We start from the raw sequence: 23,284 nt of genomic DNA, 5'->3' as shown, positions 1-23,284 counted from the left end.
AATCACATTTTGTCCATGTGGGTAAGTCCCACCCATTTCCTCAGGCTGTTGCAGCTGTCACTTGTCAATCACACTGCGCTAACGGTGCACAGTATCTTTGGTGGATTGAGAGCCAGCGCTGTCTGGGCAGATGGAGCATACAAAACATGCCCAAAAACATGTTTAAAAGCTTAGAGATAAAAAAAAAAGAAGAAACCCCTTAAGGAAGTTGCAGCAACAAGTAAGAAAATTACAGACCTATTTGGTGGTCGTTCGGGTTTAGCCATCACCAGCAGACAAGAATCTGATGATGTTGGCCATATAGGCCAGCATGTATCTTCCAGAGGGGACTCCAGAGTGAACTGTGACACCCAGATTGTTAACATCAACCACTTCAACCCAGCCCATAAATGCTGACTGACTGACTGACTGACAAAAAATGTAAAGACAGGAAAGGTTCTTGAGTTGACTAAACCAAGTGAATGTCCAAGTTGGTGGGCTTGCCAGGATTTTTCACATTTCAAGTTTTTAGTTTTCAAATGTCAGTTTGCTATTTTCAGTTTTGTTTTCATTTTGATAAATGTTCTGGGTTAAGTTTTTACACACTATATAGTTAGCTTTGTTATTTATCTATTTTTAAATGATATTTTTATTGAAATGGGCTTATTGTTGTAATTATGTTCCCCTCTAGTAGTTTACTCATGGTATAGACAGTCAGTGTCATTCAGTTCTAACAGCCTGGCAAATTGGCCGGCCAAATTTTATTGTATCAATGCTATCTACTGCTGTAATTATTTTACCATAGGCTACTTAAGGGTTCAGGTTAATGATTACTGTATGATTATGGTCCAAAACAACATCAAATGCTTTTTTTTTTTTTTTATCGAGGAACATGACACTTGTTGCCGGCTGGCTGGCTGGCTGGCTCCCCACACGAGCTGGTCTGTCAGTGACTCCCGGGCCACTCCCTGGGGCCTACTCTGGATATTTCCTGGTGAAACATACAACCCATCCTGGATCTTTGCCTGGATAGCTTCATTGGCCTGCATTCTATTTGCATGCTTACTTTAAAGGGTGCTGGAAGCCAGTTAAGCCAGGCTGCGACCACACCCATTGAGACACCAGAGGATAAGAGTGTGCATCACGTTGTTGTTTCTAATTGTCATGAAGGTCTTATCTGGAGTGTTACATCTTAGATGGGACCACTCTGGAGGCTAGATGAGAGAACCCAACAACAGAAGATCCACCAGGAGTCTTCACAGGTGGGCTGGGTAACTGATGTGCAGGCAGGACGCTAGCAGGCCAGTGGATAGCCAACTGAGGAGAAGGCAAGAGGCTAATTAAGTGGGAGGCAGCCCAGGCTCTAATGATACAGTGGCTACAGACTGGGAGCAGAAATTGGAAGATGCAGGGGAGTCTGGAATGACTGGTCTGGAAATCCTGAGGGCATCTGGGGGATGGATGGATAATGCCATTGGCGGCAAAGCTTCGGAAAAATGAGCTAAGTGGGAAACAAATCAGGATGCAGATGGTTCCTCCACCAGGTTAATGGCTCTGTTTTTAGATGTTGCGGCCTCACACTGGAAAGATGTGGCTAAAGTTACGAGGGGAGCAAACCACTCCTCTGCTGTCAATATGGTAGGTACAGTATCAAAGTGTTGGAAACATCTTTACGGTAAAGCATACCATACTGTGTTAATGGAAACAATCAATATCAGCTACTACTATAAAAGACTGTATAACAATTTCTTTTAAAAAAGCTGGTTAAAATCTGAAATTAATTTCACTAGCTTAAGTCGGCCCAGCAAAAACAAAGATACCACCTCCAGCATGTACCACCTTATACTAGGACAGAAAAAGGTTTCCCTGTGTGGAACCACCTCCATTTGGTTCACTGGTGATGATACAGTCATGGCCACAAGGCGGTGAATGAAAATTGCTTCTACACAACTGTCTGAAATGGAAGGAACCATAAGGACAACTTACACGAAAATGTAAGCTTTAAATATACAGACAACCATCTAATGAGCTGATGAGATCATTTTTATTGCCTGGTCTGACAAAAGTTGTGTGTAACTTTTGTACCGGATGATGGGATTAGATTTGAAGAACTTGCATAAAAGTTTTGATGTGTCATTTGTACGTATCAAAAACTTCTATTGTATTTCAAAAGATAACACCATCTGAAGAATGTCTTAACATTCTGCGTCAGCACGTTTTCTTCCTGAAAGCGTGTTTGTGGGCAGTTTGATGAACAGGATAAGCAACTTAAAAAACACCCCACCTCTTCGGTTGAAAGCGCCCTGAAAGCACTGGAGCACAGTTCAGTTGCGGACATTGCAGAGTTACAGCCACACGCGCCATGAAGAACTTCACCTTGATAGCAGCTTTGACTCTCTGCAGCTTTAGTGAGTATTGCCATTATACTACAGTTTACTTATTTAGATATTTATTTAAAGGATATGTTCATGTTTCATGTTTGTTATCTGCTGTTTGTTTCAGGCTGGATCTCTGCCTCAGTCTCTCAGTCTCAGACTGTGGAGGCTCAGCCTGGTGAAGAAGTCACACTGCAGTGCAACAACACCTACAACAATGGTGCGGTGATATTCTGGTTCAGACTGGTCAACAGAACCAATGTCAGCTGTGTCTCTGTCATGATCCACTCCAATGAAGCTAAATACTGCGAAGGATTTCAAAAAGGGAGCTTTGAAATGAGAAGCAGCAACAACATTGTCTCTCTCAAAATCCATATTGTGGCTAAATCTGATGCAGGACTGTATTTCTGTGGATTTTACACTGATGGAAAATTCACTTTAAGTGTCACACATTTAAATGTCAAAGGTAAGGTCATTCTAGTCTTTTCATTCGTTGTTCATTTATATGTATTGTGTGTTTCCATAATTGTCTTATTACAACTAAAAAAACAAAGTGGCTATTAAAACAAAGTGGCTAAACTTAATCAAGATGTAAATCTGTCCAAACAAAAAGGCTACTTTTATCCTCACTCTTTTTCTTTACAAGGCGGCAATGAGCCACCTGGTGACGAGGACATCGGAGATAAAAGTGAGATTCTACTAAAGATTTCTTTCATTTTGCAGATCATGATATGTCTGAAGTTGAAACAATTTTTATTTTGACTTGGTCTCAAACCTTTCAAGTTAGAATTAGATTCTAACTTAACGATCTCTCGTGTAGGAGAGTCTGAAGGAATAGCAATGCTGACAAGTGTGATCCTGGGTGCTCTAACTGTTGTCCTCATACTGGTCATCATCGGTCTCGTTGTTAAAGTCAGGAAACTTCAGACAGGTACTTTTTTCAGTTACTATGTCTTGTTGCCAGTGGAAATTCTTTTACATTTCGTCAATATGCTGGAAAACTGACCAGACGTTTTCTTTTTGTCACACAGCTCTTAAGGAAAACCAGAATCCAGAGCAACGAGAGGTGAATCCAATTTCAGTATTATATAGTTTTATATATTGTATTGCCAAAATGAAAAACGTACAGAGCTGTATTGTTTGGGCTCACATTCATGTCTCCCTTACAAATCACTTTATTTTTTATATATGTACTATATATATTTGACAAAAATGTTGGCTGATTTGTCCAAATTACATTTGAGGTCTGCTAGAGAGCACTAACAAGTTTATTTTTGGCATATAAAATGTCCCGCACGGTGAATTTATTGGTCACAATCCTTTGAAGGAGCTCCGAGTAACAATTTGAAGAAATTTACATGCAGTATTCGCTTTTTATTGGCCATATGTGAGCAGATTGTAGCATGATGAGAAAATGAGGCCTTGCCCATCTCTCTTGGTTGCCTATACAAGCCTGTGGATGATTTGTTTAAGCTGTTGGATTTATGTGTGAACGACTTAGGTTGATTTTCTGCCAGTCCAAAGTACGTGTCTTCCTGCACGTTCTCAAGTGCCTCGTCTCAGTTCCCCTCTCTGATCCATTAACAGAGAGCAACAGTAGCTGACGTTAGTTTAGAAATGGTGTTTGTAACATTAACGACCAGCTTCAAGCACAACAAAGGTTCTCCTTAAAGTATGAATTTAAGGGAGTCTTACAAAGAACAGTGTACCATTTGTAGCTAAAGTTCATTTAGAAGGGGCTATATTTGAGTCACCATATTAAGACTGTTAATACTCTTTTCATAGAATGTGAGCCGTGATGATGACGTGAACTACGCAGCAGTGACAATTCGACCGAAAGCAAAAAGAAGACAGCAGGAACCAAATGTTATCTATGCTTCAACCCGATAGACTCAGGAGGCAACTGGAGCTGACGCTCTATTATATGAAAATGCGTTGAGCTTTTGTATGCCATGTTGGTGACAGCAGTTACCATTCTAGCCAGGCTGTTTTCTTACGCAATAAAGATCATGTGTTCATCCATTTGTAAGTGTCTTCCTACAACTGGTATGTTTTGATGGAGGAACCAGTAACGACAATGATGACTGCCTCAATTGTCTGATAGTGTGAGACAGATGAAGGTCTGCAACAGTGGAGCAGTGAGTGAAGCACACATCACTTGTTTGACAGGAAGAGACAGCACAGTGTGGTCTGAGCACAAGTGAGGTGAACATCTTGCGGCCTATTAGATCAAGATTAATTACACATTCTACAAAACAGTGACACTTTTGTCATCAAAGTAAGGAGGACAAACATGTAGTCACGGAAGAGCGAGAGGATCATAGAGACAAACTGTTGCCTGCAGTGTAGGTTTAACATTCCAACAATATTCTCAGTCACTAGTGTCAGTTTGGCTTGAAATACACCACCAGACCGAGCTACCCCAAGCTGCTCTCAATATTTTGTCCTGACAGAACTACTTCATTCATTCCTATTGGTAAGAAATAATATCATCCAGTTCGTGTGCAAAACACTGGCAGGGATTAACAGCTCATCTTGACTTCCTCCTTGGTATGCGGTCAAACATTCTCTTCATGCTATTTTATGGCACCTCTCTGCTATCAGATAAAATCAAGTTATGTGAACCTTTGTTCCTCTTTTGAGTGTGTATGTTTCTTATATGTTTGACGTGCTGTACTTGAAACTAATTTGCTTATTTCTTACTCGCTAACATTTGTTGTTGTCCACCTTAATGTTACATTACAATGAGATAATCTGTAGTCGTCTGCTGCTTGTTTCAAGCTGGATCTCTGCCTCAGTCTCTCAGTCTCCAACTATGGAGGCTCAGCCTGGTGAAAAAGTCACACTGCAGTGCAACAACGTTTCAAAATATGATTCTCAAACATTCTGGTCAATAAAGGTCATTGTTCAGTGTTCATCCATTTGTAGATGTCTTCCTATCACTGGTATGTTTTGATGGAGGAGCCAGTAAGGACGATGATGACTGCCCAGGTTGCGTTATAGTGAGAGGTAGATTAAGGTCTCTGACAGTGGAGGAGTGAGTGAAGCACACATCACTAGTTTGACAGGAAGAGATAGCACAGTGTGGTCTGAGCACAACAGGGGTGAAAAACTTGACGCCTGTTAGATCAAAGCTTTCTAATAAAAGAATCTGAAATGAAGCAGCGAATTCTGACTGAGAAAAAAAAACTAGTCTCTGGAGCTGTGTAGAGGTTATACAGGACATCAATATAAACACTGAATATTCTAACTATGATAGCATAACATGAAAATATATGCCATGACTTAAAATCTGAATGTATTAAAAGTAAAATTCATTCAACGAAAGACAAGGAAGAGGGTCTGATCCTCCTCCTGATCCCAGCAAAAGACAAGGAAGAGGGCCTACTGGTGAAACACACAACCCATCTTGGATCTTTGCATGCTTACTTGAAGGGGTGATTGAAGCTGGTTAAGCCAGGCTGTGACCACAACTGACACCACTGCAGGGTTTCAGCTTCCTCCTACCTTTTCAAAGTGAGTGGATGAGGCACCAGAACCATTGAGACACCAGACGATAAGAGTGTGCATCACGTTGTTGTTTCTAATTATCATGAAGGTAAGCCATGCACGCCATGGTAAATTAAATAGAACAGTTAAAAACCCCCTTGGTGTACTCTCTGTCCATCTTAGACCATCAGGTTTTGGTCAGACACATTTGTGCAGGGTCAGCAGGTCAAGTCAGTGGTTTTACTTTTAAAAATGTATATGTAAGCATAGAGGCAAAGGTAGCAAGTCCAGACAGAAGTGACAAGGAATTTTGGGGAGGGTTGACAGAATGGGAAAGGGAAAGGGTGAAGGCAGGTACATATTCAGGAGGCTGGAAAGGGGAGCACAAAGTTACATGAGACACACAGTGGAGTCAGGATACTGGGAGGAGTGGGATAGTATAGGGTTTGGTGGATGCATGGAGAACCGCAATGAATTTTATAGAAATGCAGGGGCCTCATGGAATGGGAATGTGGTTGAGACAGGCAGAATAAGCAGGACAGGACTGACGCACCACTTGTGGTCTCAGGGTACTCCCTGCACAAGTCGCCAGCTCATCGCAGGGCCCACACTGATGAGCAATGTGGGGTTCAGTATCTTGCTCAAGGACACTTCGACATGCCCGGCGACCTTCTGATCACTAGTCGACCTCTCGACCCGCTGAGCTATAGGTGCCCCCTCATTCAGGATGCTGGAAAACTACTGGCGGGTACGCACTACATCCTTAAAACTTAAACTGATTTAAACCAAAACTGATTCAACTGATTCGTGAAAGATCTTAAAAAGCTGAATACATGCCCAATTTATTTTGCCATTGCTCTGTATCTTGTAATATTCTGCTGTTGCGACAAACATTTCCCTGTCTGCAGGACATTAAAGGATTTCTGATTCTGAATAGTCTTTTTACTCCTCTTTAAAAGTTGGAATGTTGTCTGTAGCTCAAAGTATGAGGGACAAGGAGAGGTTGAAAGCTGTTATAGCCATTTGATGAAATAAGTAACTCATGATATACAATAATGTTCTGTTAAGAAATGCCTTTGGCTTGTTTTATTTTGTTTCAAATTATGACGAAAACAAATGTAGCTACATGGATTAAAATCAAAAGATACTCTTAGAACTAGTATTGCTAGGTGTACAAGTGGTTAGCCATCTTATCGCTTCGTCACTGTGGGGTGGTGTGGTTCCTGTAGTTGCCATGGAGACGTGACTGGCTCACAGAAGAAAGCCTTCAAAGCTCACCATTTCAGTGGCAAAGGACAATTAGCGTTGAAAACTTAGATGGAGTCCCTTGCAGACCCACATCAGGAACAGGTACTGGTTCTACTGATACTGTATAGTCTGGTGTTGTCAGGTGGCTCTTAAAAGAGCCTTTGTGTTGTGATCTCGACCGGCCGATGACGATCCTTTTGGCGTGGATGGTGCAAAGACTAATGGACATTTTAATGGTTCATTTAGAAGTATAGAAAGTAAGACCCAGATCAGGAACCGGTACCCGGTTTCACACACCTGAACTAATTGAACTTTTTTTTTAAAGTTTTTATTAAAGAATTTCTTCTTTAATAAAGGTTGGCTAACCGGAGCACCCGGGGAAAACCACCTATAGCTCAGGCGTGTGTTTGATTCAGTCACAGTTCCTGAACATGAATCAGGCCAAACATAAGAACCATCTGTACCACTTCTTCTTTTTCTTCTTCTTGCTCAGGAGATCTTCCAGTTGGGACCTCAAGGAGCTTTCTTTCTCCTCCCAGTCCTGCTCCTTTTCCTGCAGCGTCTTCTTGAGATCCTCTGTGGCTTGAATGAGGGATGTCTTTTCCTGCTGCCACTCCATCTGATGACTCTCCAGCTTCTGCTCAACATTCCGTAAAGAAGCCACAAGGGTTTTGTTCTCGCATTTCTGCTCATCCAGCTGAGCCTCATAGAGAGCTGCAGATTTCTCCATCTCCTCCATCAGGGGGATTTTCTCTTGCTGCCAGCAGAGGCGCTCAGTTTCCAGAAGATCCTCTGCCTTTTCCAGGGCAGCTGCGATCTTCCTGGTTTCCTGTCTGTGCTCCTCAAGCTGGGCTTTATGGGAAGCCTGAGATCTTTCCACAGCCTCCTTTGCTTCCTGTTGCATATCCTGAAGAGTCTTCTTGAAGCCTTCTGTGGCCTGAATGAGGGATTTCTTTTCATCCTGCCACTCCACCTGATGACTCTCCAGCTTCTGCTCAACGTTTTTCAGAGCAGCTGCGAGGGTTTTGTTCTTGCATTTCTGCTCATCCAGCTGAGCCTCATAGAGAGCTGCAGATTTTTCCATCTCCTCTAGCAATGAGAGTTTCTCCTGCAGCCAGCAGAGGCGCTCAGTCTCCAGAAGATCCTCTGCCTTTTTCAGGGCAGCTGCGATCTTCCTGGTTTCCTTTCTGTTCCCCTCAAGCTGGGCTTGATGGGAAGCCTGGGGTCTTTTCACAGGCTCCTCTTCTTCCTGTTGCATATCCTGCACAGTCTGCTTGCAGCCCTTGGTGGCCTGAATGAGGGATGTACATTCCTTGTCCATCTGCTCCTCCATCTGATCCTCAACGAGAGGTTTGGATTCGTCCATCTCGTCCAGCAGCCAGGTGTCTAGCTGCCAGCAGTGGCGCTCAATCTCCAGAAGAGTCTCTGTCTTTTTCAGGGCTGTCGAGCTCTTCCTGGTTTCCTTTCTGTTCTGTCCTCCTTTCTGGACTCGATGGGAAACCTGGGGTCTTTTCACAGGCTCCTCTTCTTCCTGTTGCATATCCTGCACAGTCTGCTTGCAGCCCTTGGTGGCCTGAATGAGGGATGTACTTTCCTTGTCCATCTGCTCCTCCATCTGATCCTCAACGAGAGGTTTGGATTCGTCCATCACGTCCAGCAGCCAGGTGTCTAGCTGCCAGCAGTGGCGCTCCATCTCCAGAGGAGTCCCTGTCTTTTTAATGGCAGAGGCGATCTTCTTGGTGTCCTCTTTCGGCTTGTCTTCTAGGATTTGATCCGAAGTCGTGGTACTTTCTAGAACCTTCTCAGTCTCTTTCTTCTTCTCGGCCATTTTTTCCCCACTCTGCTGGGCCTTTGTGTCCTCTTTGCTCACGCTTCTCTTTCTTCTCCTTCCCTGAGAGCGATCTCTCATCCTGCCTCCTTCTTCGGTACCGTAGTCTTTTCTGCTTTTCCTTCCTCTCATGGTGATGGTCTGATTACAAATGAATCTATGAAGTCAGGTCCTGTATTTATAGCATCTGAACATTCTAAAATTCATGACATCACCGGGGCTTTGTGCATTCTCCTTAGAATTTCTGCTTTGATGTTGTTCTTTCTGTTGTTATAGCAGAATGATTGTTTTGGTTTAAAAAAATACTGATGGCAGGTACACACTACAGGATTTTTCAAACCTTCACAGATTAGGAGACCACACACTTGATGACAACAAAAGACAGATCGCACTAGATCTCTCTCTGCTGATCTTATAGTGTGTGGCGTTATCCGTAGTGCACACCACACACTAACTAATTCTTCAGCAGAGTATCAGGTTCTTCAGGCTCAATATTACAAATCTCGCATGGTCAAACGTGACTTCAGTTTAAACAAACATGGTGGACGAAGCGGAAGATGCAGTGGTGGTTGTTTTAGGCTGAAAAAAACAAAAACAAAACAAAACAACTGTGGGAAAAGTCATGGAGAAGGCGAGAGTGTGGGCTGTATGCCTTACAGCACGAGTTGGAGGACACGATGTCATTTGCAAACATCAGATAATCGGGCCTTGGCTGGCATTGATCGTAAGGGGGAAATCGGGATGAAAATCATTCCGATTATCCTGTAGTGTGTACCGCCTTAAGTAGAGTGGGTCTGGGTAGCAGCAGAGCTCAGGTCAGCAGCTGTGCATCTGAAGAGCAGGAGGAGACTGCTTGAGCAAGTTGCCGGGAACTCTAACATGGACTACAACAAGAAGGCAGGGCCGATGAGAGGAGTTTCTCTGGAGGGTGGTCCGGATGCCTGTGACATAGACATGACTGATCTGGAGTGTTACAACTTAGGTGGGACCACTCTGGAGGTAAGCCAAGAGAACCCAACAACAGAAGGTCCACCAGGAGGCTGCACAGGTGCAGACAGGCAGTGGGCTGGGTAACTGATGTGCAGGCAAGAGGCTAATGGCCATTGATACAGTGGCTACAGACTGGGAGCAGAAATTGGAAGATGCAGGGGAGTCTGGAATGACTGGTCTGGAAATCCAGAGGGCATCTGGGGGACGGATGGATAATGTCAATGGCGGCAAAGCTTCAGAAAAATGGGCTAAGTGGGAAACGAATCAGGATACAGATGTGTCCTCCACCAGGTTTATGGCTCTGTTTTTAGATGTGTCGGCCTCACGCTGGAAAGATGTGGTTAAAGTTGCAAGGGAAGCAAATCACTCCTCTGCTGTCAATATAGTATGTACAGTTTAAAAGTGCTGGAAACATCATTACAGTAAAGCATGCCATACTGTGGTAATGGAATCAATCAATATCAGCTGCTACGACTATAAAAGGCTGTATAACCGTTACTTTTTGAAAATGTGGTTAAAATCTGACATTAATTTCACTAGCTCAAGTCAGAGGAAAAAACAAAAATACCACCTCCAGCATGTACCACCTTATACTAAGACAAAAAAAAAGGTTTCCCTGTGTGGAACCACCTCCATTTAGTTCACTGGTGATGATACAGTCATGGCCACAAGGCGGTGAATGAAAATTGCTTCTACACAGCTGTCTCAAATGGAAGGAAACATAAGGACAACTTACACAAAAATGTAAGATTTAAACACAGAGACAACCTCAGAACCATCTGATGATCTGATGAGATCATTTTTGTTGCCTGATGTAACAGAAGTTGTGTGTATCTTTTACATTGGATGATGAGATTGAATTTGATAATCTTGCATAAAAGTTCTGATGTGTCATTTGTATGTAACAAAAACTTCTATTGTTCTTCTATTTGTGTTATTTTTATGAAATAAAACCATCTGAAGAATATCTGAAGAGCATTCTGCGCCAGCACGTTTTCTTCCTGAAAGCGTGTTTGTGGTCAGTTTGATGAACAGCATAAGCAACTTAAAAAACACCCCACCTCTTCGGTTGAAAGCGCCCTGAAAGCACTGGAGCACAGCTCAGTTGCGGACATTGCAGAGATACAGCCACACGCGCCATGAAGAGCTTCACCTTGATAGCAGCTTTGACTCTCTGCAGCTTTAGTGAGTATTGCCATTATATTACCGTTTACTTATTTAAACATTTATGTAAAGGAAATGTTCATGTTTCATGTTTGTTATCTGCTGTTTGTTTCAGGCTGGATCTCTGCCTCAGTCTCTCTGTCTCAGACTGTGGAGGCTCAGCCTGGTGAAGGAGTCACACTACAGTGCAACAACAATGGTGCGGTGATATTCTGGTTCAGACTGGTCGACAGAACCAAGGTCAGCTGTGTCTCTGTCATGATCCTCTCTAATGAAGCTAAATACTTCGAAGGATTTCAAAATGGGAGATTTGAAATGAGAAGCAGCAACAACATTGTCTCTCTCAAAATCCATATTGTGGCTAAATCTGATGCAGGACTGTATTTCTGTGGATTTTACACTGGTGGAAATTTCACTTTCAGTGTCACACGTTTAAATGTCAAAGGTAAGGTCATTCTAGTCTTTTCATTCATTGTTCATTTATATGTATTGTGTGTTTCCATAATTGTCTTGTTACAACACAAAAAACAAAGTGGCTATTGAAACATTGACTAAATTTAACCAAGATGTAAATCTGTCAAAACGAAAAGGCTACTTGTATCCTTACTTTTTTTCTTTAAAAGGCGGCAATGAGCCACCTGGTGACGAGGACAGCGGAGATAAAAGTGAGATTCCATAAAGATTTCTTTCATTTTGCAGATTATGAAATTTTTGTAGGTGAAAAAGTTTTTTTAACTTGAAATTAGATTCTAACTTAACGATCTCTCTTGTAGGAGAGTCTGGAGGAATAGCAATGCTGACGAGTGTGATCGTGGGTGCTCTGACTGTTTTCCTTATACTGGTCATCATCATCAGCGGTCTGGTTGTGAAAGTCAGGAGACTTCAGAAAGGTACTTCGAGAGAATGTTTTATTTTCACTTGATTGTTTTTACAAATTCTGGGTAAAATCTGAGTCAGTATGATGAAACACTACAAAACTGTTTTGTGCCCTTGTCTCTATCATTCAGCTGCCACTGAAGAAAATAATCCACAACAGTGTGAGGTGAATCAAGTTTTTTTCTTTACTGTCACATGTCTTCACGTCTGCTTTACTAACAAAATCTTCTGTGTGACATGTGTAACTGTGTACTGTCTACAGAATCTGCTCTCTAATCAGCTAAAGGATGCAGCCGTGAGATTTTACCCGACATCAGTAAGAAGCAGGAGGCCTGCATCAGAGAGAGAAGTGGAAACTCATATCATTTATACTGCCAGCAGACAGACTCAGAAGGGTTCAGAGTTCAACTGATGTTTTTATCATATTAAATCTGCTGTTGTGTTCTTTGTTGGGTGGGAGGAGTTACATTTTATTATTGCAAGAAGGTCAAATAACCAAATGACTAAATCGCTGACTTTTGCTTGTGCTTGTCTTATCGTTTCTCGCTAGTTTTGTCTGACCTTGGTCACTGTCCAGATCGAGCATAGTTAGATAGAGGTCTGCAGCAGTGGAGGAGTGAGTGAGGTTCACCTCACTTGTTTGACAGGAAGAGGCAGCGCAGTGTGGTCTGAGCACAACTGAAGGGAAAACCGCGAGGTCTGTTAGATCAACGCACTGTGGAAATGAAGTCTGAAATAAATGAACTGGACATTTCAACTGTTACATGCCTGCATTAAAAAAATAAAAGCTATTTTAATCTATTTGCTTGTTGTGCTTGTGAATATTTATGACACCCACATGCCTTTTGTTGGACCTTGCACTGTGTTGAAAGTCTGAATCAGAGATCACATCTGTATCTTCACATTTCTGGCAGACTTACACCCATCTGTCACACTTGTGAAAAGCTGACTAGTCAGAATGACACTTTACAATTATAATCACAGTGATATGTACTTGATAATCTCAATGCATACGTAAAAAAATGTCACATTACTTTTGACTTCAACTCAGTTAAAACGACTTAGAAATACAAGGAGGTTAGTTACTATGATCATCTGAAGTGCTTTCCAACAGCTCCACAGATGCTGGCTGTAAACATGAGGGGAACTGCCATGTTGTTTCAAAATGGCTATTAGAAAGCATTTTCAGGCAGTCTGCCCTACAAGGCATGCATGGTGTTGCAGCAGTTGTTCACACAACTGACAGAGATAGATGTGTGAACACAGAAAAAAGAGAGAGAGGTTCAAACTCAGGCTCCTCTCTCACCCACAAAAAGTTGAACCATCAAGGCTTGATGGAAAACACATCTTCACACAGTTTTAGGTCAAAATGATCTAGTTTTAGGTCAAATAAGTCAAAGTTGATTTTTTTTTTATTTGACCCAGGACAGCATCAGTGGTCTCCTGGGTCAGAGTCCTGTGTTTGCGTTACCCATTCATCCACCTTGTTCTCATCTCACAGTATGCAGTATACAGTTTGCACTTGGTACCAGACCTCCTTCTTTGCTCTGATCAATTTTCTGATGAGCACAGGCCCTGTCACACTTCACATCCTTACTCAACATAATACAAATCAGCAGATAACAATAACACCAACAGTTAGCTAGCCAGCAAATCAGAGTGATATACTACCGTCAGATACTGTTCCCCCTCTGTTCAAAATGAAAAGAGGCTCACACAACTTTCAAATTCATACTACTGACTTATTTCCTCACAACAAGTATGTCCTGTGATTTTCAGGTTGATATTCAATTTGACCATTTAAAACAGGGGGAACACATCCTGACAGCTTGTAATACTACTGTCAGATACTGTTCCCCTCTGTTCAAAATGACAGGAGACCCACACACCTTTCAAATTCATGCTGCTGACAACAGGTGAATCCTGTGATTTTCGGGTTGATATCGTTCAATTTAACCCTTTAAAACAGGGGGAACGCATTCTGAAAGCTCTGTTCAAAATGAAAGGAGGCTCACACATCTTTTAAATTCATACTCCTGACTTCTTTCCTCACAACAGGAAGGCCCTGTGACTTGCAGGTTGATATCATTCAATGTGACCATTTAAAAGACATCAAAACAAAATCAAAGACATGACACACAAATATGGATGTACACAAAGATGTATTTCTTCTGCTCAACTTTGCCCTTAATAAGAATAAAACCACAGAATCTGTCCATTGTAAAGTCAATACTACGTGTCGGCCAGGACACAAGTCGTGTATGTACAGTATCAGCTGACAGAGCAGTCTCAAACACAGGAAGTTATCAGTTCTATTTTCTCTGTGGGCGTTTCTTTCACATTGTACCACCGTCCGTGCAAGATTCTGTCTTCACCCATTCAGGCGCATGCTCGCGAGAGCTGCCTCGACCATGCACAACTGGAGACACATTTATCTGCACGCTTTGCTCGTGTTTGCTTATTTTACTTTCTTGGCCAAAGTCTATGTCATACAAGGGAAAGTGATGACTGTCACACCTAATCACAGGAAGAGTCAAAAGGAGGGAGGAGCGATAGAGAGAGACGCATGACATCACAGGAAGAGACAGCACAGTGTGATGTGAGTAAGTCAGGAGGCCTCACAGGTCAAAGCTTTGCAGCAAAGTATGAAAGCAAACAGTGAAAAGTGACCTGTATTGTGTTGAATAAAGATTTCAGCCTCTGTGTTTGTACTGAATGGACATAAATAGCCATGGAATAAGCCGATTCTCTGTGGTGACGATCATTGTCTGCCTGAATGAAAAATGAAGTCCCCACCACAGGAAGACTTCAGCCACAAACATCACACAACCTGCTGTTCTCAAAGACAACGAGTGACACAACTACGTATGACCTCTATTTCAATCTCTGCTTCACACACACTTATTTGGGTACCTTACTTTCAAAGCAACATCAACCTTTAGACACCAGATTCTGCTCTGATCCAGAGCCGTTTACCGACAGGAGTAGAGCTCAGAGATTATTTTTTAACTTTGAGGAATAAAGTATGGATTTATCCATTGCTACTGTTTATCAACCTGACTGTAGCAGCTATCCTCCATGTTGTCTGCTGAATGAAGCTGGGGGAGGAACTAGAGTCAGTGAGTGCTGAGTTCAGGGAAGGACCTAGATGAAAACACACAGAAACAGAAATGTTTTCATATGCCTGTGTTTTTAATTATTTGAGTGGAAACACTCATTTTATTTTCATTCTTAAGACATCCTTATTGTATGTTGACAGAGTGTGTTTTTTTTTTTTTTTTTAAGGGCTTGACTTCAGCTCTGGCTGTGTGTGTGTGCATATGTGGGCTTGCAACAAGTTTTGTGCCCCCTCCCCCTGTTATTTTCCACTGAGGTCATAAACAGTTTGACTGGCCTTCACTTCTCAGTATTGAAACCACAGGCGATAAAAGCTACACAACTTTCACACTGACACTTAAGTATGTTCTCTTAAAACCTGAAGATATTTCTGATAGATTTTGATGATTATGTGCTTCAGTAGAAGTCTTTGAAAAAAGGTTTTAAATACTGTGCTTTGTATGTTTCAAAGGCTTAACTGGAGTCAGTCACTAACACAACTAACACTGTTTAGGCCCTAATGCCAGATAAACAAAAGGAGCTGAGTCTTGAAGAAGTTGATACAGCAAGGACTTATCAAACTGAGCAGCCTTGAAAACATAACTGAGAGAGCCTGAATGAAAGCACAGCCCCAAAAAGGTGTCACCCTGTTGGTGCCACTTTTTGTCAGAGAGCGTATTCCAGCTGTGAGGGCCAACACTTCTGACTTAAGTCACTGCAATGTGTTGTCTTCTGCCAATCAGCGTGTCAGGCCCCTTGGGTTCCCTATAGCCAGTCCATCCTGGTGAAAACATCATTGCTTAGATAAACATAGGAAGTCATGCTCTGTAGGAAGCATTCGCTGGCTTAAACCTGATAAAGCAACATATAGTACGGTGGGCCTTGGTTCTGAAAGGTGTAGAAGGAGGAGACCTCAGGTGAGCAGCTGTGCAACTGGAAAACAGATGGAGGCTGCTTGAGGAAGTGGTCAGGGAACTCTGAGGTGGACGACAACCAGTAGGGAGGGCAGATTCTCTTGAGGGTGGTCTGGATGCCTGTTTCATGAACAGGACTGATCTGGAGGGTAGCCGAGAAAACCAATAAACAGAAGATCCAGCAAGAGCCTGCACAGGGGGAGACAGGAAGTGTGGTAGGTAACTGAAGTGCAGGCCAGAGGGTAGTGGACCAGAGGCTAGCTCAATGGGAGACAGGCCTGTGGCTGACGATACAGAGGCTCCACACTGGGAGCAGAAATTGGAGGATGTAGAGGAGCCTGAAATGTCTACTGGCGGTTGGTCGGAAAACCTGAGGGGACCAGGGGTACAGATGGAGAATGGTAACGGCAGCAAAGAATCACAAAAATAAGGACGTTGGAATCAAATCAGGATGCAGATACATCCTCCACCAGCAGAGTCTGAAGGTTAATGGCTTTGTTTTTAAGATGTGTCGGCCTCGCCCTGGAAAAATGTGGCACTTTCCAGCATATTCAGGAGAAAAGTCTGTCTATGGTTGAAGGAACTGTCAAATTTTTAAGATGCAAGGGAAGCAAACCACTCAACTGCTCTCAATATGGCATGTATAAAAGTGTTCGAAACAAGGATCTTTCCAGTAAAGCATGCCATACTGTCTTAGTGGAAATAGTGAGTATCAACTACTACTATTAAACACTGTATAACCGCTATTTTCAAAATATCTAGTAAATCTGAAATTAAAATCACTATCTTTAGTCAGCCTGGTAAAAACACCTCCAATACCATCTGCAGCATGTACCACCTTAAAAGACAAAAAATGTTTCCCTGTGCAGAACACTCCATTTGGTTCACTGGTGATGATACAGTCATGAAGACAAGGGGGTAAATTGCTTCTACACAACTGTATAAAAAGGAAGGAAATATAAGGACAACCTGAGAACCATCTGATGGTCGAGATCATTTTTGTTGCTTTGGTTACACAAAAATTGTTTGCATTTCTGATATTGGATGATGGGATTAGATTTGAAATTCTTATATAATCATACATTGTATTGTAAAAATAACACCATCGGAAGAATAACGGAACATTCTGCGTCAACTCTTTTGTTCCTGGCAGCAGGTTTGTGGTCAGTTTGATGAACAGGTTAAGGAACTTAAGACACACCCCACCTCTTTGCATTAAAAGCACCCTGACTGGAGCACAGCTCAGTTGCGGACATTGCAGAGTAACAGCAACACGCGCCATGAAGAACTTCACTTTGATAGCAGCTTTGAGTCTCTGCAGCATTAGTGAGTATTGGGAATTAATAACTGTTCACTTATTTAAACATTTATCCAAAGGAAAATGTTCATGTTCCTTTTTTTTGTTATCTGCTTTTGTTTCAGGCTTTATCTCTGCCTCAGTCTCTCAGTATCAGACTGTGGAGGCTCAGCCTGGTGAAGAAGTCACACTGCAGTGCAACAACATTTCAGATTATGATACTCAAACATTCTGGTCCAGACTGGTCAACAGAACCAAGATCAGCTGCATTGTTGTTAAGTTGAATTATGGAAGCAACGTTACAGCCTGTGATGGATATGAAAAAAGGAAATTTGAAGTGAAATCCAACATGTCCACTGTCTTTCTCAACATCAAAAATGTGGATTCATCTGACTCTGGACTGTATTACTGTGGATTTTTCAGAAATGGCATTCCAGTTTTGACTCCCATACGTTTAAAGGTTAATGGTAAGATTACTGTCTTTTTCTCTTTCGTTCTCTCTGTTCAGTTCGCTCTTTTCTGCTTATATTGTACAATTTTTTTTATTGTCTGAAAACAACATCCTGTATGCAAGAAAGTCTTTTTTTTTCTTTGTTTCTTTTTCATTTTGGTGGACATCTGTCAAAACAAAATCAAAACAAAGGTTGTCTTTATTTTATTAAAGGCAGCGATGAGCCACATGATGATGGCAGGGAGGGTGAAAGTAAGAGTAAGAGTAAGTTTTCAATTATTTCCAGGTCAAATAGTTGAGCTACATTCAGTTAGTAATGCTGAGCCTATATTAACTTTCTTGTAGTCGACTCTGACGGAATAGCAATGCTGACAAGTGTGATCCTGGGTGCTTTGACTGTTGTCCTCGTACTGGTCATTGTTGGTCTGGTTGTGAAAGTCAGGAAACTTCAGACAGGTACTTTTTCAGTTACTGTCTCCGTCTTGTTTCAAGTGGAAATCATGTTAACTTTTGTCAGTATGCTGGAAAACTGACCAAATGTTTTCTTTGTGTCACATAGCTGTTAAGGAAGACCAGAATCCAGAACAAAGAGAGGTGATTCCACTTTTGATACTTTTGTTGACTGTATATTGTTTGATAGAGCCGAACCGAAAAACAGTCAGAACTGTATTCTATCAGACCACATTGGCTTGTGTATTTGTATGTAGGTAGTGTATATTTTCATCTATGAGGTCTATATATCAGATGATTAGTCCAGATATTACCAAATTATATTTGAAGTCCACTAGAGAGCACAAAGAAGTTTATTTTTGGCGAGTAAAATATCCCACTAAGTAAACGTATTTGTCACAATCCTTTAAAGGAACGCTGAGAAAAAATTTGAAGCAATTCATATGTATTAGTCACTTATTATTGGCCATATGTGAGCAGACTGTGGCACGATGTGAAGATCATACCTTCCACCTCTCTCTTGGTTGCCTATACAAGCCTGTGGATGATTTGTTTAAACAGTTTAATGCTGGTGGACTCTGGATTCATGTGTGAATGACTTTGGTCAATTTTCTGCAAGTCCAAAGGATAAGTCTTTATTGACGTTTTCACATGTCTCGTCTCAGTTCCCCTCTCTGATCCATTAACAAAGACCAACAGTAGCTGACATTAGTTTAGCAATGGCACAGCAAAGGTTCTCCTTAAAGTATGAATTTAAGGGAGTCTTACTAAGAATATTGTACCATTTGTAACTTAAGGTCATTTAGAAGGGGTTATATTTGATTCATCATATTAAGACTGTTAATACTGTTTTCACAGAATGTGGGCCATGATGATGACGTGAACTACGCAGCAGTGACAATTCGACCGAAAACAAAAAGAAGAGAGCTGGAGCCAAATGTTATCTATGCTTCAACCAGATAGACTCAAGAGGCAACTGGAGCTGACGCTCTATTATGTGAAAATGCTTTCAGCTTTTGTATGCCATGTTGGTGACAGCAGTTATCATTCTAGCCAAACTCTTTTCTTACGCAATAAAGATTATGTGTTCATCCATTTGTAAGTGTCTTCCTGCCACTGGTATGTTTTGATGGAGGAGCCAGTAAGGACAATGATGACTGCCCCAACTGTCTTATAGTGAGAGATAGATGAAGGTCTGCAACAGTGGAGCAGTGAGTGAAGCACACATCACTTGTTTGACAGGAAGAGACAGCAGAGTGTGGTCTGAGCACAAGTGAGGTGAAAATCTTGCGGCCTATTAGATTAAAGAACTGTCAGTTTCCTCTTGGATTTACAATATTCTCTAAATGATATCTTAAATATACTCAATACTGTACTATATTGTAGTCTACACATTCTACAAAGCAGTGTAACCTTTATCATCACAGTAACGAGGACAAACATGTAGTCACAGAAGAGCGAGAGGATCATAGAGACAAACTGCTGCCTGTAGTACAACTTGATATTCTGACAATATTCTCAGTCACTACTGTCGGTTTGGCTTGAAATAAACACACAGACCGAGCTACCCCAAGCTGCTCTCAATATTTTATCCTGTCAGAACTAACGCACACATTCTCACTGGTAGGAACTAATATCATCCGGTTTGAGTTCAAAATAGTGCCAGGAATTAACAGCTCAGCTTGACGTCATCACTGGTCTTCAGTCAAACATTCTCCTCATGGTATTTTAAGACGCCTCTCAGCTATCAGACACAATCAAGTTATGTGCCCAAGCTGTTTGAATCTTTGTTCCTCTTTTAAGTGTGTACGTCTGTGTATAGAAGTGTGTGACCTTGAGCCTAAATGTTTGAATCAGCACTCATGTTCCTGACACCATTCTAGGGTTTCTGCTTTCAGACTGATTGAGACATCAGAGGATAAGAGTGTGTATCAATATGATGTTTTCATTGTCATAGAAGTGAGCCATGTAGTACATATTAAATGAAATAGAACAGCCACTCCTCTTCTGCTGTACTCTCTGCCCATCTTAGACCATCAGGCTCTGTGTGGACACATTCATGTATGAGTCAAGGAGTCTGTACGAAGCAGCAAATGGAAGGACACAAAGGCAGACAACCTGGCAGACAGTGTCAGCAGGTCAAGGCAGTGGTTTTACATGTAAAAGTTGATATATAAGCTTACAGGCAAAGACAGCAAGTCCAGACAGAAGTGACAAGGAATCTCTGGGATTAACAGGAATGGGAAAGGGAAAAGGGTGCAGGCAGGTTCATATTCAAGATGGAAAGCAGAGCACAAAGTAACACGAGACTCAGATTTGGGGATATTGGTGCATGTGAGAGTCGGGATACTGGGAGGGGCGCGAAAGTCTGGGAGCATCAGGGAATGCAGAGGACTCTTGGAATGGGATTGTGGTCGAGAGTGGGAGAATCAGCACAACAGGACTGAGGCAGCCGTTGTAACAGTGCCACTTCATCAAGGGGTTGGGTCCGGACATCGCTTCAAGTCACTAGGAATGCCAGAATGTCAAGTACGGTGGGCCTTGGTTCTGAAAGATGTAGAAGCAGGAGACCACAGGTGGGCAGCTGTGCAACTGGAAAGCAGGAGGAGGCTGCAGGGAACTCTGAGGTGGACTACAACCAGTAGGCAGGGCAGATGGGTGGAAATTATCTGGAGGGTAGTCTGCCTGTGACATGAACAGGACTGATGTGGCGGGTAGCCACTTAGATGGGACCATTCTGGAGGGTAGTGAAAACCAAACAACAGGAGATCCAGAAGGAGCCTGCAAAGAGGGAGACAGGCAGCAGGCTAAGTAACTGAGGTGCAGGCCGGAGGGTAGTGGACCAGTGGCGAGCCAAATGAGAGGAAGGCGAGAGGAGATGATACTGAGGCTAGCTAAATGGGAGAAAGGCCTGTGGCTGATGATACAGAGGCCACAGACTGGGAGCAGAAATTGGAAGATGCAGAGGAGTCTGAAATGTCTACTGACAGTTGGTAGTAAAACCTGAGAGGACCTGGGGTACAGATGGAGAATGGCAACAGCAGAAAAAAATCACAACAATAACGGAGTTGGGATCAAATCAGGATGCAGATAGGTCCTCCACCAGCAGAGTCTGCAAGGTTGATGGCTTTTCTTATTAGATGTGTCGGCCTCACCCTGGAATTTTTCTGTCGAGCAAATTCAGAAGAAAAGCGCCTCCGTGGTTGAAGGAAATGTCAAATTTTAAAGCTGCAAGGGAAGCAAACCACTCACCTGCTCTCAATATGGCATGAAAGTGTTGGAAACAAGAACCTTTACAGTACAGCATGCCATACCATGTTAGTGGAAACAATCAACATCAACTACTACTATTATCCTCTCTATAACCTCTACTTTTTAAAAGTCTAGTTAATCTGTAATTAAAATCACTATCTTAAATCAGCCTAGCAAAAACACCTCCGATACCATCTCCAGCATTTACCACCTTATAAGACAAGAAAAGGTTTTCCTCTGTCTGAAATGGAAGGAAAAATAAGGAAAACCTACAAACCATCTGATGATCAGCATAATTTTGTTGCTTTGGTCAAACAAAAATTGTATGTTTTTTTTTTTTAATTTTGGATGACTAGATTAGATTTGACATTCTTATATAATCTCACATTGTATAATAAAAATAACACCATCAGAAGAATAACGTAACATTCTACATCAACACTTTTCTTCCTGACAGCAGGTTTGTGGTCAGTTTGATGAACAGGATAAGGAACTTATGACACACCCCACCTCTTTGCATTACAAGCACCCTGACTGGAGCACAGTTCAGTTGCGGATATTGCAGAGTAACAGCAACACGCACCATGATGAACTTCACTTTGATAGCCGCTTTGAGTCTCTGCAGCGTTAGTGAGTATTGAGAATGAATTACCATTCACTTGTGTAAACATTTATCCAGTTTTAAAATGTTCACGCTCCTTTTTTTGTTTTCTGCTGTTTGTTTCAGGCTGGATCTCTGCCTCAGTCTCTCAGTCTCAGACTGTGGAGGCTCAGTCTGGTGAAGGAGTCACACTGTGGTGCAACAACACCTACAACAATGGTGCGGTGATCTTCTGGTTCAGACTGGTCGACAGAACCGAGGTCAGCTGTGTCTCTGTCATGATCCACTCCAAAGAAGCTAAATACTGCGAAGGATTTCAAAAGGGGAAATTTGAAATGAGAAGCAGCAACAACACTGTCTCTCTCAAAATGCATTTTGTGGTTAAATCTGATGCAGGACTGTATTTCTGTGGATTTTACACTAGTGGAATTATCACTTTCAGTGTCACACGTTTAAATGTCAAAGGTAAGGTCATTCTAGTCTTTTCATTCGTTGTTCATTTACATGTATTGTGTGTTTCCATAAATGTCTTATTACAACACAAAAAACAAAGTGGCTATTAAAACAATGGCTACATTTAATCAAGATGTAAATCTGTCAAAACAAAAAGGCTACTTTTATCCTCACTCTTTTTCTTTAAAAGGCAGCAATGAGCCACCTGGTGACGAGGACAGTGGAGATAAAAGTGAGATTCCATAAAGATTTCTTTCATTTTTCAGATTATGACATGTTTGAAGTTGAAACAATTAAAGCTAAATTTTTATTTCGACTTGGTCTCAAACCATTCAGGGTAAAATTAGATTCTAATTTAAGGATCTCTCGTGTAGGAGAGTCTGACGGAATAGCAATGCTGACAAGTGTGATCCTGGGTGCTCTGACTGTTGTCCTCGTCCTGGTCATCATCGGTCTGGTTGTTAAAGTCAGGAAACTTCAGACAGGTACTTTTTCAGTTACTATGTCTTGTTGCCAGTGGAAATTCTTTTACATTTTGTCAATATGCTGGAAAACTGACCAGATGTCTTGTTTTTGTCACATAGCTCTTGAGGAAAACCAGAATCCAGAGCAACGAAAGGTAAATCCAATTTTAGTATTATATAGTTTTATATATTGTATTGCCAAAATGAAAAACATACAGAACTGTATTGTTTGGGCTCACATTCATTTCTCCCTTACAAATCACTTTATATTTATATATGTACTATATATATATTTTCCAAGAATATTGGCTGATTAGTCCAAATTACATTTGATGTCTGCTAGAGAGCACTAACAAG

The 23,284-nt window shown here is 41.8% G+C and overlaps 2 protein-coding genes across 7 annotated transcripts in view; both read left to right on the top strand.

Moving 5' to 3' along the window:
- The first annotated feature begins 1,201 nt into the window (after positions 1-1,201).
- On the top strand, positions 1,202-4,372 carry LOC119027503. Its single transcript, XM_037112766.1, has 6 exons — positions 1,202-2,387; positions 2,482-2,820; positions 3,001-3,042; positions 3,175-3,285; positions 3,386-3,420; positions 4,140-4,372. The coding sequence occupies exons 1-6, from the start codon at positions 2,342-2,344 to the stop codon at positions 4,242-4,244; spliced, it is 678 nt and encodes a 225-aa protein (XP_036968661.1). The 5' UTR covers positions 1,202-2,341; the 3' UTR covers positions 4,245-4,372.
- A 4,829-nt stretch (positions 4,373-9,201) lies between these two features.
- Positions 9,202-23,284, top strand: part of LOC119027489 — a 61,724-nt gene continuing 47,641 nt past the window's right edge. For 3 of the 6 annotated variants that reach the window (XM_037112731.1, XM_037112728.1, XM_037112729.1), the window contains exons 1-3: positions 9,205-9,918; positions 10,986-11,094; positions 22,137-22,475. In XM_037112731.1, the coding sequence (XP_036968626.1) occupies positions 9,799-9,918; positions 10,986-11,094; positions 22,137-22,475 (568 nt within the window). In that variant the 5' untranslated portion in view covers positions 9,205-9,798. Of the gene's footprint in view, positions 10,654-10,872; positions 11,095-11,188; positions 11,519-11,696; positions 11,739-11,846; positions 11,964-12,080; positions 12,116-12,211; positions 12,345-12,499; positions 12,751-22,136; positions 22,476-22,653; positions 22,696-22,837; positions 22,949-23,047; positions 23,083-23,284 lie in introns of those variants that run through there. The other 3 variants (XM_037112736.1, XM_037112730.1, XM_037112727.1) reach the window with 3 other exon arrangements.

This window comes from Acanthopagrus latus, chromosome 10 (assembly GCF_904848185.1).
Source record: "Acanthopagrus latus isolate v.2019 chromosome 10, fAcaLat1.1, whole genome shotgun sequence".
In the NCBI taxonomy this organism is placed as follows: domain Eukaryota; kingdom Metazoa; phylum Chordata; class Actinopteri; order Spariformes; family Sparidae; genus Acanthopagrus; species Acanthopagrus latus.
Note: the sequence above shows the minus strand (reverse complement) of the source record. Positions and strands in the feature narration are given on the sequence as shown.

Bases quoted from the DNA above. Each gene is read 5' to 3' on its own strand.
- LOC119027503 (XM_037112766.1), top strand. From the start codon at position 2,342: ATGAAGAACTTCACCTTGATAGCAGCTTTGACTCTCTGCAGCTTTA. The intron at 2,388-2,481 runs GTGAGTATTGCC...TGTTTGTTTCAG, and splicing joins TTTGACTCTCTGCAGCTTTA to GCTGGATCTCTGCCTCAGTC. The intron at 3,421-4,139 runs GTGAATCCAATT...CTCTTTTCATAG, and splicing joins AGAATCCAGAGCAACGAGAG to AATGTGAGCCGTGATGATGA.